The 15,010-nt window shown below is 41.3% G+C and overlaps 1 protein-coding gene across 1 annotated transcript; it reads left to right on the top strand.

The window, feature by feature from the left end:
- Positions 1 to 296: 296 nt before the first annotated feature.
- LOC116407800 (olfactory receptor 3-like) lies at positions 297 to 14,586 on the top strand (the record flags this gene model as incomplete). Its single annotated transcript, XM_031893826.1, has 2 exons — positions 297 to 817; positions 14,388 to 14,586. Coding segments are annotated over 2 exons (720 nt in total), but the record flags the coding sequence as incomplete, so codon positions are not given.
- Positions 14,587 to 15,010: the final 424 nt, after the last annotated feature.

Below are 15,010 nucleotides of genomic sequence, written 5' to 3'. Positions count from 1 at the left end.
TGCTGTCCTTGTCTCTTATCTTAACATTGTATCATTTCATCTAATTAGACTTTTTGTTTTCATACAGAAATAGAGAATGACCATGAAATAAGCGTAATGGTTAGGACCCGTAGGGCCCACTGACACCTGGGCCCACTGGAAGTTTTCCTGGTATCTCTGAAGGCCAGTCCCACACTGAATGTTAATTTTATAGGCAACATCAAAGTGAGATGGAAAACCAAACAACAGTGTATGTGTTGGTTCTTGCTGGTCTGTCTGATCTTCCAAGTCTTCAGTTTCCTCTGTTCCTGGTGTTTCTCCTCATCTATCTTATAACTCTGACTGGGAACCTTCTCATCCTTCTCCTGATCTTCACTGATTCCCATCTTCACACCCCCATGTACTTCTTCCTTGGAACCCTGGCATGTCTGGATATGAGTCTCTCCTCAGTCACTGTCCCAAGAATGCTCTTTGATTTACTCAGAGAAAGAAGAATCATTTCTGTACCAGCTTGTATAACTCAAGTCTTCTTCTTCTTTTTTTTCTGTACATCTGAGGTGTTTCTGCTGGCAGTGATGTCCTGTGACAGATACGTTGCTATCTGCCGCCCTCTTCACTACATGCAGATAATGAGCTGGAAAGTTTGTGTTCAGCTGGTATTAATCTTATTGGTTATTGCTGCAGCATACTCCTTGTTGCAAACTCTTTTTTTAACTAAATTGCGCTTTTGCAGGCCTGATGCTTTGCAAAGTTTCTTTTGTGACCTGCCCCAGTTGCTTCAGGTCTCCTGTAGTGACACATTCATCAATGTATTGCTTATATTTCTCTTTGGGATATTGTTAGGAGGAAGCCCTTTAGGACTCACCTTTTACCCATACATCCCTATAATCACCACTGTACTGAAAATGACTTCTAAACACACAAGATCCAAAGCTTTCTCCACCTGCTCCTCCCATCTAACTGTGGTCTCTATATTTTATAGCTCTGCTTTCTTCAACTACTTTCGTTCAAATGTAAATGATCATTATGCAAAGAACAAAGTGGCTTCTGTATTTTATGCAATATTAACTCCCTTTTTAAACCCTCTGATCTACAGTCTGAGGAACCAAGAACTTAAAATATCACTAAGAAGGGCGTTACAGATTCGGTCAAACCTTGGATAAACTGGACCAACAATTAATGACATTAATAAAACAAGGTTATAATACTGTGCATTATCTTGTGAATCTTTTGGCACAAATCTGCTGCACCATTGACCAAAACCTCTGTAGGAATCATGAATTTATGTCATGTTTAGGGTAATGGAAGCTCCAGGGTTCCCCAGTGTCAGTAGATTCCCTTCTGGGGTTTTGCGGTTGAGGGATCCTTCTGTAATTTGGATTTCCATACCTAAGGTCTGCTAAAAAAATCATTTAAACATTAATTAAACCCAATAGGGCTGTTCTGCCCCCAATAAGGGGTAATTATATCTTAGTTGGGATCAAGTACAGGTACTGTTTTATTATTACAGAGAAAAGGGAATCATTTAACCATGAAATAAACCCAATAGGACTGTTCTGCCCCCAATAAGGGGTAATTATATCTTAGTTGGGATCAAGTACAGGTACTGTTTTATCATTACAGAGAAAAGGGAATCATTTAACCATTAAATAAACCCAATAGGGCTGTTCTGCCCCAATAAGGGCTAATTATATCTTAGTTGGGATCAAGTACAGGTACTGTTTTATTATTACAGAGAAAAGGGAATCATTTAACCATTAAATAAACCCAATAGGGCTGTTCTGCCCCCAATAAGGGGTAATTATATCTTAGTTGGTATCAAGTACAGGTACTGTTTTATTATTACAGAGAAAAGGGAATCATTTAACCATTAAATAAACCCAATAGGGCTGTTCTGCCCCCAATAAGGGGTAATTATATCTTAGTTGGGATCAAGTACAGGTACTGTTTTATTATTACAGAGAAAAGGGAATCATTTAACCATTAAATAAACCCAATAGGGCTGTTCTGCCCCAATAAGGGATAATTATATCTTAGTTGGGATCAAGTACAGGTACTGTTTTATTATTACAGAGAAAAGGGAATCATTTAACCATTAAATAAACCCAATAGGGCTGTTCTGCCCCAATAAGGGGTAATTATATCTTAGTTGGGATCAAGTACAGGTACTGTTTTATTATTACAGAGAAAAGGGAATCATTTAACCATTAAATAAACCCAATAGAGCTGTTCTGCCCCCAATAAGGGGTAATTATATCTTAGTTGGGATCAAGTACAGGTACTGTTTTATTATTACAGAGAAAAGGGAATCATTTAACCATGAAATAAACTCAATAGGGCTGTTCTGCCCCAATAAGGGGTAATTATATCTTAGTTGGGATCAAGTACAGGTACTGTTTTATTATTACAGAGAAAAGGGATATCATTTTGAAGAATTAGAATTATTTGCTTAAAATTGAGTCTGTAATCTGGAGTAACCTGCAGCTTTCTGGATAATGGATCCCATGCCTGTAGCTGAGGATGGACCCACCCAATGGGTTTCAGTCCCACTATATAGACATGCAATAAGCATGGTTGAATGAAAGTACTTCAAGAAGTGCAAAATTTGCTTCCATTTTAGCCAGACTGCATTCGTTAATTACCCCTAGCCCAGTAGCAATCCCACCTCCAGTGGCTTTGTACTACAGACAGTGGTGTGCCTCCTGCACTTGAACTTACCCCAGGGGATCTCACAGTCATGTGCTTTGTTTCCGTGGCAAGAAAAGTTTTGGGTGTACCATATTAGCAGCAGTTCTGCCTGGTTCCCTTGACAGAAATATTGGGGATACCATCCTGTTGGTGGAGCTCCTGGCTTCAGGTACTGCATGCCCACTTAGTAGTAGTTAACTTTACTCCTACTGATGGGACCCTGACAGGCCAGGGGCACCCTATGTTTAGCTGTCATTGTGCAGCTACTAGACACCTTTCCATGCTGTACCCACTGTAGCCCATAAGGTCTACTTCTAATTCCGAGTAACCCTAACCCGAATTAACTCTTATTATTTAATACTCCTACTGAAGGGGCCCTGACAGACCCGGCTTTGCATTATTCATGGTGATGTTCTGGCCACATCTTGCCTCTTTTCAGTCTTTTGTACGTGGCTGCTATAAACTAAGCCCCAGGGTTTTCTTCTGTCACCCATACTGCACCATCAATGTTAAACAGCTTTCCAATGAGCTCATTGAACCTGATGCTTCCCTGCACTACCCAGTTGTGCCATGGCTTACTATACGGCTCTTTATAGTTGCTCCATTGTGGTGCCACTTCTCTGTACTATTCCCTGCTGCACGCCATTCCCAATATGCTAAACTTTACAGTAGACCACTGTGATGAAGCTTCCCTCAAGCAGAGCATCACTGAGCTTGGGCAAGTTAGTGGAATGGGATAGGCTAGGAAAGGGCAAGTTTTGGGTGTACTACGTAAGCAGTGATGCTTCTCTGCTCTCCCCAACTCTGCTATAGCCTACTACATGGCTTTTTATAGTTGCTCCACTGTGGTGCCACTTTCCATTGCCTGCACTCTTTTTCTGATATGCTAAACTTCACTGTAGACAACTGGTGTGAGTGAGGAATTGACTAGATTATTGTGGAGACTAATGTCATACAAGTTTGAAGGCCCTCACTCAATTGGGCTGCAATAGAGTGTCTGCTCCTTTGCTTAATCCAGTTCTGGCTTAAGGTGGCCTTCTTGTAGCTGGCCTCCTCCTTCTAGCTGATATTGACAGGGTCATTCTTCTGAGGATTCTAGACCTACACACCCTTGATGGAGCTGCTAACTCGGCCACTGGAGGAGCAGCCAACAGGAACTGCCTAAACCAGTCATCTCCCAATGTTTGGCAAGCAAGGCCTCTATTTCATAATTCATAATACACAATTTTAGAGATCCTGAAGTATCTTGTCTAGACTTTTCTTTCATTGGCCTGAACTTAAATGATAATAACCTTTGCCTTATCTAATAGTATGTAGATCCTGTTCCTCCCCAGAGCTTTAACCCTGCCCCCAAATTTGAATTACCTTATTCCCACTATATGGTTGGGTTGGGTGATAAAGCCCTTCTCCATGGCTCACATTTTTCCTAATACTTTGGTAGTTTTTGTGAAGCCAAATAATAATAATAATATCCAGCTATGTTTTACGTAAATGAATAAACATAAAGACTTGGGGGCATGTGTTTACCATGTTACATAGTTACATAGTGTTGAAAAAAGACCAGTGTCCATCAAGTTCAACCCATCCAAGTAAACCCAGCACACTTAACCCACACCTACCAATCTATACACTCACATACATACACTATATATACAACCACTAGTACTAACTGTAGATATTAGTATCACAATAGCCTTGGATATGTGTATGAGTTGTGAATTTTGCCTTGGCTATGAAGTCAGAGGAGATTGGTTGCAACATTAAAGATCACATTCAGTGCCTCTTATCTTACTGTGCTACAGTTTCCTAATTCCTAACCATTTTGTTTCCATACTATTTCAATAACCTAAATATAATGATAAGGCAAGTTGAATTTAGCCTAACTTGTTGGTAAGGAAGGAAAATGTTAGCATTTAGTATAACTTTATGATCACAAATGGTGGATAGAGCACAATTACAAAATCTGTAAGGCCAATACTGTATATATAACCTGGGAACAGTTGGAATGTAATGAGACTCAGGAGAGTTAGAAGGTTTAGATAAAAGGGTTTATTGGTTCATGTGTACATTCTGATCACAGAAGAGATCTTGAGATTAGAGGTAAGGTCTGCTATAGAATGCACTATTCCAGAAAGAAGAATACACATCAAGGCAGGCACAGAGTAGACATATGAGGATTGACTAGGATTGTAATTTTCTATGAAATGTTGTCTTTGTGTCCAATCCATTCAGTGTCAGCTTTAAGGTATGCTTTGGTTGTATTATTCTACTAGAGTATTGATTCCATCTTCACCGTGTTCCACCAGTATATGCTGAATATGAGCTCTCAAGTTTGTTTTGATTTCCAAGTTTAATTTTTTTACGTTCTTGCACATTCATTCTAGTTCCACCATGCTGTGGTCTCAAAGTGGCATCAACCTCTTGCAAAACTTATTTATTATATACACAGTTTCCCTCACTTTGCTTATGGAAAGTACCATGTCTGGGAAGGAAGGTTTTTTGCAATGCTTTCCCTGTACATAGAATATTATTTTGCTTATACACCTTCTGTCACATTTTGTCCTTTCCCCGTATCCAATGAGCCATGAGTGCAATGGCCCTTTATACCAGTTCTGCACAAACAAGAAGTATATGTAATAAGTTTATGAGCTTGAATCGGTTTCTGCGGTGTTTATTGGACTTTGATGGAATAAAAAATGACTAGAGACTTGATTTGATTTCATAAAAACCCACATTGTCATTGAAATAATAGAAGACAACAATGCTTCCCAGGTCAATCCATTGCTACATTTACAGTAGTAAGGTTTTATATAAAACGGCTATAGTCATCTATGTCTTGATCTCTTTCTGCCCCTAAGATGGGATGGAGTTTATTGTCTTCTACACAGTCTCTATTCTTCATAAACTGAGGAGCACAACAGGTTTTTATTTTCTTTCCATAATGTTTGATTGGTATTTTATTAAATCACAAAGTAAATCACCTACAATAGGCTCCTATATTGTCCATTAATAGTTTTTCAGATGAACATATTTCATGGATTAGATTAGTATAAACCAAGTTCATATTTGGGAGGAAAACAATGAAAGAATCACTGGATTGCTATAGACAAAAGTAACCAATTCCTCCATCTAAATGTTAAACAGATCCCTTTTTCACCACCTACTTTGGTAGAGAGTTTGTCCATATAAACACACTCACAGAGAGAATTATTTCCCTTACTGATTAAAAAACCCCTTTCCTTCTGTGTCAAATAATATTCTCTTGCCCGCCGCACTGATCCACAGATAAAGTTTAGTAATCCAAATCTTTCTATGATGTAAATAAAACTAAGGAATCACAGCAGTTAGGTCATTGCACCACGGCTCTAATAATAAACCAGTCCAGGGTACTTGAGAGCACCACACCCTGTATCTGCCAGGTCTGCCCTGCATGGACTTGGACTTGGGATGGGCAATTGGGCAATGTAACTATTCTTGTGTGTCTGGTAGTACTGTGTGAGTGCCCAGGTAAGGAATACTTGGGAGACATACAGAATTCTACACTGTTTTACTGGGGTGATGTCACATTATACAGTTCTGTCTCTATTATTATTTTGAACCTTTTATATATTATATGATCATTGTGTCTGGACTGATTATTTTTATAGGCAACATCAGCATTGAATGGAAAACCAAACAACAGCGTATGTGATGGTTCTCACTGGTCTATCTGATCTTCCAAGTCTTCAGCTTCCTCTGTTCCTGGTGTTTCTCCTCATCTATCTTATAACTCTGACTGGGAACCTTCTCATCCTTCTCCTGATCTTCACTGATTCCCATCTTCACACCCCCATGTACTTCTTCCTTGGAACCCTGGCATGTCTGGATATGAGTTGCTCCTCAGTCACTGTCCCAAGAATGCTCTTTGATTTACTCAACCAAAAAAGGGTCATTTCAATAAGAGCTTGTTTAATGCAGGTCTTCTTTTTTATGTTTTTGGGTGCATCAGAGGTATCCGTGCTGGCAGTCATGTCCTGTGATAGATATATTGCTATCTGCCGCCCTCTTCACTACATGCAGATAATGACCTGGAGAGTTTGTGTTCAGCTTGTATCCATCATTTTGGGTTTTGGATTAGTATGTTCCGTATTGAACATTAGTTTTTTAACGAAACTGACATTTTGCAGGTCGGATGTTTTGCAAAGTTTCTTTTGTGACCTGCCCCAGTTGCTTGAGGCCTCCTGTAGTGACACATTCATCAATGTATTGCTTATGTTTCTCTTAACAATATTATTTGGAGTAGGAATTTTAGGAGGCACCTTTTACCCATACATCCCTATAATCACCACTGTCCTGAAAATGACTTCTAAACACACAAGAGCCAAAGCTTTCTCCACCTGCTCCTCCCATCTAACTGTCGTCTTTATATTTTACTCTACTGGTTTATTCAACTACTTTCACTCATATTCAAATGGTCATTACTCCGGGGACAAAGTGGCTTCTGTATTTTATACAATATTAACCCCATTTGTAAATCCTGTGATCTACAGTCTGAGGAACCAGGAACTCAAATCATCTCTTAAAAAAAGCTTTGCAAGGAGTGGAAATCCAAACGGGACAAAAAACAGGTTTATAGACTGATTTTCTGTGGTGAACTCTATTCTCTATTCTCACCTCTCTATAAATCTGCCCCTTCGTCGGGCCGAATGCGTTTTTTTCGTAATGATCTGTATTTTGCGATTTTTCGGCTAATTGTCGCGACTTTTTCATAGCCATTCCGAATGTTTCGCGAAATGTCGCGACTTTTTCGTAGCTGTTACGAATTGCGCGAAAAGTCGCAACTTTTTCGCAGCTTTCGCGCCGAGTACGAAAGATTCGGATTCATTCAAGCTTCAGTATGGTGACTTTTCTTGGGCCAGGTTGGAGCTGCAGGGTGCCATTGAGTCCTATGGGAGACTTTCCTTGGGCCGGGTTGGAGCTGCAGAGTGCCATTGAGCCCTATGGGAGACTTTCCTTGGGCCGGGTTGGAGCTGCAGAGTGCCATTGATCCCTATGGGAGACTTTCCTTGGGCCGGGTTGGAGCTGCAGAGTGCCATTGAGCCCTATGGGAGACTTTCCTTGGGCCAGGTTGGAGCTGCAGAGTGCCATTGAGTCCTATGGGTGACTTTCCTTGGGCCAGGTTGGAGCTGCAGAGTGCCATTGAGCCCTATGGGAGACTTTCCTTGGGCCGGGTTGGAGCTGCAGAGTGCCATTGAGTCCTATGGGTGACTTTCCTTGGGCCGGGTTGGAACTGCAGAGTGCCATTGAGCCCTATGGGAGGCTTTCCTTGGGCTGGGTTGGAGCTGCAGAGTGCCATTGAGCCCTATGGGAGACTTTCCTTGGGCCGGGTTGGAGCTGCAGAGTGCCATTGAGTCCTATGGGAGACTTTCCTTGGGCCGGGTTGGAGCTGCAGAGTGCCATTGAGTCCTATGGGGGACTTTCCTTGGGCCGGGTTGGAGCTGCAGAGTGCCATTGAGTCCTATGGGAGACTTTCCTTGGGCCGGGTTGGAGCTGCAGAGTGCCATTGAGCCCTATGGGAGACTTTCCTTGGGCCGGGTTGGAGCTGCAGAGTGCCATTGAGCGCTATGGGAGACTTTCCTTGGGCCGGGTTGGAGCTGCAGAGTGCCATTGAGCCCTATGGGAGACTTTCCTTGGGCCGGGTTGGAGCTGCAGAGTGCCATTGAGCCCTATGGGAGACTTTCCTTGGGCCGGGTTGGAGCTGCAGAGTGCCATTGAGCCCTATGGGAGGCTTCCAACATCATACATTGAAGTTTCAAAGCCAGAAAGGTTGTTGCGCCGTTTACGAACGTTTAGATCCGAAAAATTTGTGACTTTCGGAACGCAACCACAAAATTATCGTGGTTACTCCAAATTGTTTCCAATCGACTTTTTCCTTTACGACTTTGCGGAAATTATCGCGACTTTTTCGCTACCAATACGATTTGCGCGAAAAAACGCGAGTTTTTCGTAGCCATTACAATGCGCTCGTATCTTGTCACGACTTGTTTGTATTGAGCGCTCGTAAGCGGCGGGCGAAACTTTCAGACTTAGCATGATTTTGGAAGCCTCCCATAGGGCTCAATGGCACCCTGCAGCTCCAACCCGGCCCAAGGAAAGTCTCCCATAGGGCTCAATGGCACTCTGCAGCTCCAACCTGGCCCAAGGAAAGCCTCCCATAGGGCTCAATGGCACTCTGCAGCTCCAACCCGACCCAAGGAAAGTCTCCCATAGGGCTCAATGGCACTCTGCAGCTCCAACCCGGCCCAAGGAAAGTCTCCCATAGGGCTCAATGGCACTCTGCAGCTCCAACCCGGCCCAAGGAAAGTCTCCCATAGGGCTCAATGGCACTCTGCAGCTCCAACCCGGCCCAAGGAAAGTCTCCCATAGGGCTCAATGGCACTCTGCAGCTCCAACCCGGCCCAAGGAAAGTCTCCCATAGGGCTCAATGGCACTCTGCAGCTCCAACCCGGCCCAAGGAAAGTCTCCCATAGGGCTCAATGGCACTCTGCAGCTCCAACCCGGCCCAAGGAAAGTCTCCCATAGGGCTCAATGGCACTCTGCAGCTCCAACCCGGCCCAAGGAAAGTCTCCCATAGGGCTCAATGGCACTCTGCAGCTCCAACCCGGCCCAAGGAAAGCCTCCCATAGGGCTCAATGGCACTCTGCAGCTCCAACCCGGCCCAAGGAAAGTCTCCCATAGGACTCAATGGCACTCTGCAGCTCCAACCTTGGGCAAAAGATAGTCATGATACCAAAGCTTGAATGGATTCCAAAATGGTCGTAGTCTTTGCGAAAAATACGACTTTTTAGTGGAAGTTAATGAAAACCACGAAAAAGTCGTGGAGTTTTAACGAAATTATTGTGGACATTACAAAAAGTTCTATAAATTAGAAAAAATATGATTTTTTTTCTCAAAAAACAAATTGTGTTTTAATGAATGGGCCCCTATGTAAAATAATTCAATCCATTTAGGAAGGATCTGGATGAAATGGCAGCCTTGGCATCTACCATAAGTGTTAGATTAGATTCAGTGTTGAAAACTGTGAGGTTATGCACTTGGAACTGAATATATTGCAGACTAATTATACCATTAATAAGAGCATTAATCAGTGCATATCAGTAATTCCCATTCCCTTTGAATAGAGCATGATTTCTAGTGTTTCGTCCTCCTCCCACAAGTGAGAAAGCCTGGGTCAACGGAACCCTAACGGAACCCTGTACTGAGATTATAAGCAAGGTGGTTCCATCCTAAAGTGTTTTTTTTATATTTACTGTGTTTGTTCTTTTATGGTTCTAATGTACATGTTCTAGTAATATAGAGAGCTCTGCATTCACTCAACCATTGTAGGCCTTGACTCCGATGGTGGTAATACCTGAAAACCAATCCACTTTCAGCTCTGCAGGGACTGGGGGTTAGATCCATAAACCAATTTTTAGGCCTGACCCATTGGATGGTGGTTTTAGAGATTGGCTTGAATTGTTTAAGCTCACTGCTACTATTAATGGCTGGGATAAACCTACAGGGAATGCCACCAAGGCTTTAAAAGTAAAAGGAAACTACCAGCTGCTATAGGCTACTTTAGAGCAAATTTTTGAACCTCACTAGGGGATAGAATGGCTTGATGTGGACCTCTTTTAGCTGGTTTCCTTTTTTTAGTTGGTGTTGATTGGGGTCATTCTTCTGGGAGATCCTGAAGTATCTAGGCTAGACTTTACTTTTACTTGCTCAAACTAAAATCATGATAAGCTACACCTTATCTAATGCTATGTAGATACTGCTCCTCTTTGGAGCTGCCCCCAAATTAGAACTACCCTGGCCAATGGAGAAGCATCGGCCTAAACCACTCATCTCCCAGTGTTTGACAAACAAGGTTCCTATTTCATAATGCACAATTTTAGAGAGCTTGACCTATTTTGTCTAGACCCAAGACTCAAGCGTCCCAATCTCATGATGGTTCTTTTAATGTATGTCAGGGATGGCTAGAGATCCAATAGGAACTATCTTTACAGAAGAGCTACAGAACATCTCAATGTCAGTTAGAAAACTCTGGGACTTTCATTTTAGCTACACTTGGAAGACAACCGATCAGTTATAGCCTGGCTCATCATACAATATAAAACCAAGGTCGTACTTGTCTGACATGACCACCCCAAATTATTAAACAAGTACCCTGTTGTCTAGGGGGCTGATTTATCATCACTCAAATTTTACTTTCTACAGCAATTCTGCGCTAAAACTCACAAACTAGAATAACAACTTCATAAATTTATTAATAGTGATGAGTGTCATTTTTCGCAAGGTTTAACAGCAAAAAAACTGCCATGGACTCAAATGAAAGTAAAAAAAAAAAAGTAGCGCTGTAGCTGTGGAAAAACGCCCATTGACGTGGTTTGATAATTTTTACTTTCAGCTGCCTGAATGTAAATCATAATAAGCTACAGCTTATCTAATGGTATGTAGATCCTGTTCCTTCCCAGAGCGTTAAAAGTGGCCATACACGGGGCAATTTCAGCTGCTTATGTCAGTCCTTTAGATCAATTTGGCAACTTATCTGTCTGTGTATGGGCACCACCAACAAGCCTCCCCAACCAATATCTGGCCTTAAATTGGCCAGATCTCAATAGGGCAAGTCTGATTTTTCTGTTGGAATTGGGGTCCGCATTGGCTCATTGATGTGCTCCCCGATTAGATGGTGCCTATGCCTGCCATCTTAATTCGATCATTTAGCCCTAGGGACTGAATTAGCCTGATATCGCCCGCCCATAGGTAGGCACATGGGGAGAAGATTCATTTGCTTGGCGACCTCGCCAAACGAGCAGATCTTACAGTGTATGGCCACCTTTACCCTTCCCCCAAATTCCAACTACCCTTTGCCCACCATATGGTTGGGTTAGGGTCATAAAGCCCTTCTCAATGGCTCACATTTTTCCTAATACTTTTGTATTTTTTGTGAAGCCCCACAGCTAGGGCATCACCTGATTAATATCCAGCTGTGTTTTATGTTTTATAAAGACTTCCTGACACAACCAAAGGCCCTGTATTCACCATAATATGAGCTGTGAATTCTGCCTCAGCTATGAAGTCAGATGAGTTTTCCCATTAAGACTGGTTGCAAGATCACAATCTGATCTTAATGAGCTACAGTTTTCTTATGATTTTGTTTCAACCCACTAAATATAATGATAAGGCAAGCTGAATTAAGCCTATAATCTAGGTAAGGAAGGAAAATGATTGCATTTAGTACCACATTATCATTATATATACAGTAGTGTATAGAGCACAATGACAAAATCTGTTAGGCCAATATATATGACCTGGGAATAGTTGAAATGTAATGAGACTCAGGAGAGCTAGAAGGTTTAGATAAAAGGGTTTATTGGCTCATGTGTGCATTCTGATCACAGAAGAGATCTTGAGATTAGAGGTAAGGTCCACTATAGAATGCACAATTCTAGAAACAATTCTTGCACATTCATTCCAGTTTCAAAGTGGCATCAACCCTTGCAAAGTCTGTGTGTTATACATCAACACAGTTTCCCCTCACTTTGATTATGGAAAGTACCATGTCTGGGAAGGAAGGTTTTTTTGCAATGCTTTCCCTGTACATAGAATATTATTTTGCTTATACACCTTCTGTCACAGTTTGTCCTCTCCCCGTGTCCAATGAGCCATGAGTGCAACGGTCCTTTATACCAGTTCTGCACAACGAAATATTTTTAAGAAGCTTTAATCGGTTATGAGCTCTAATCGGTTTCTGCGGTGTTTATTGGACTTTGATGGAATAAAAAATGACTAGAGACTTGATTTGATTTCATAAAAACCCACGTTGTCATTGAAATATTAGAAGACAACAATGCTTCCCAGGTCTTGATCTCTTTCTGCCCCTAAGATGGGATGGAGTTTATTGTCTTCTACACAGTCTCTATTCTTCATAAACTGAGGAGCACAACAGGTTTCTATATTCTCCATTAATAGTTTTACAAATTAACATATAATAACAAAATTTCTATGAAGTTCTTTTTTGGAAGGAATAAAATGAAAGAATCACTGGATTGCTATAGACAAAAGTAACCAATTCCTCCATCTAAATGTTAAACAGATCCTTTTTCACCATCTACTTTGGTAGAGTTTGTCCATATAAACACTCACTTCTGTCTCAAATAATATGCTCTTGCCCCCCGCACAGATCCACAGATAAAGTTTAATAATCAAAATCATTCTATGATCTTGTAACTAAAACGAAGGGATCAGAGCAGTTAGGTCATTGCACCACGTCTCTAATAATAAACCAGTCCAGGGTACTTGAGAGCACCACATCCTGTATCTGCCAGGTCTTCCCTGCATGGACTTGGACTTGGGATGGGCAATTGGGCAATGTAACTATTCTTGTGTGTCTGGTAGTACTGTGTGAGTGCCCAGGTAAGGAATACTTGGGAGACAAACAATTACAGAGCACACTTGTAGCCAAATAGCCAGATACTTTTTAGAAAAGAACCAGCACTGGGATGGATCAAATGGTAAGGGTCTTCACTGGGGTAGAAAATTGCATTTGCTAGTAATTTCCAGTTTCTGTCTCCCTTGAATGTTTTTGGAAGCATTAAGGCATGGTGCTCTGCATTAAGGAAAGACTTCTGATCTAGTGTCTAGGAATTCCCTGACTCATATGCATTGTATCTCTTTCTTGGCTTAATTTACAAAAATCACGCAAACATAAGCACTATTTTTAAATGCTGTAATAATGCTCACACATTCACAAACGTTGGCACACAATGAATGTTCTTAGTACAGAAACACAATCGCTCACAATACCTGCTCTGTAGAAGAATTCTACACACTGTTTTACTGGGGTGGTGTCACATTATACAGTTCTGTCTCTATTATTATTTCAAACCTTTTATATATGGTCATTGTGTCTGGACTGATTAATTTTATAGGCACCATCAATTTTTAATGGAAAACCAAACAATAGTGCCTACTTTAGTTTTCACTGGTCTGTCTGATCTTCCGAGTCTTCAGCTTCCTCTGTTCCTGGTGTTTCTCCTCATCTATCTTATAACTCTGACTGGGAACCTTCTCATCCTTCTCCTGATCTTCACTGATTCCCATCTTCACACCCCCATGTACTTCTTCCTTGGAACCCTGGCATGTCTGGATATGAGTTACTCCTCAGTCACTGTCCCAAGAATGCTCTTTGATTTACTCAACCAAAAAAGGGTAATTTCAATAAGAGCTTGTTTAACGCAGGTCTTCTTTTTTATGTTTTTGGGTGCATCAGAGGTATCCGTGCTGGCAGTCATGTCCTGTGATAGATACATTGCTATCTGCCGCCCTCTTCACTACATGCAGATAATGACCTGGAGAGTTTGTGTTCAGCTTTTATCAATCATTTTGGGTTTTGGATTAGTATGTTCCATATTGAACATTAGTTTTTTAACGAAACTGACATTTTGCAGGTCGGATGTTTTGCAAACTTTTTTTTGCGACCTGCCCCAGTTGCTTCAAGTTTCTTGTAGTGACACATTCAACAATGTATTGCTTATGTTTCTCTTAGCGATATTATTTGGAGTAGGAATTTTAGGAGGCACCTTTTACCCATACATCCCTATAATCACCACTGTACTGAAAATGACTTCTAAACACACAAGAGCCAAAGCTTTCTCCACCTGCTCCTCCCATCTAACTGTCGTCTTTATATTTTACAGTGCTGCTTTCTTCAACTACTTTCGCTCATATTCAAATGATCACTACTCCGGGGACAAAGTGGCTTCTGTAGTTTATGCAATATTAACCCCATTTGTAAATCCTATGATCTACAGTCTGAGGAACCAGGAGCTCAAATCATCTCTTAAAAAAAGCTTTGCCAGGAGTGGAAATCCAAACTGGACAAAAACAGGTTTATAGACTGATTTCGCCTCTCTATAAATCTGCCCCTTAGTGTATGATATAGAATAAACATTGGTATCAAAGATACAAAATGGCCGCATTCTCAATAGCTGAGATACTTGATCTTGACTACTAAGGCATTTTTTCCTAAAGTGTGAGATTTTTCTGCCAAGAAGAACTAAGATTTTTTGTACTTAAAACCATGAATTGTGAAAACTAAAACCTACTGTACAACCTTTAGTCCTGTAAAAATTCCCCGTAGTTGCATTAATGTCCATTATCTAAACTGTTGGTCTTGGTGCAACTTGCTAATGCTCTTGGCACGTGAACAGAGAAGAACTAAAAGAAATTGTATAGAAAGTATTTGTCAATTGTATATGCTGTAATTGGACTAGGGTTCTATATGGGGGGGGCACAGGGTCCTGTATTGGGTTCAATTATT

Source organism: Xenopus tropicalis, chromosome 9, assembly GCF_000004195.4.
Source record: "Xenopus tropicalis strain Nigerian chromosome 9, UCB_Xtro_10.0, whole genome shotgun sequence".
NCBI lineage: Eukaryota > Metazoa > Chordata > Amphibia > Anura > Pipidae > Xenopus > Xenopus tropicalis.
This window is presented reverse-complemented; position numbering and strand designations above follow the sequence as displayed.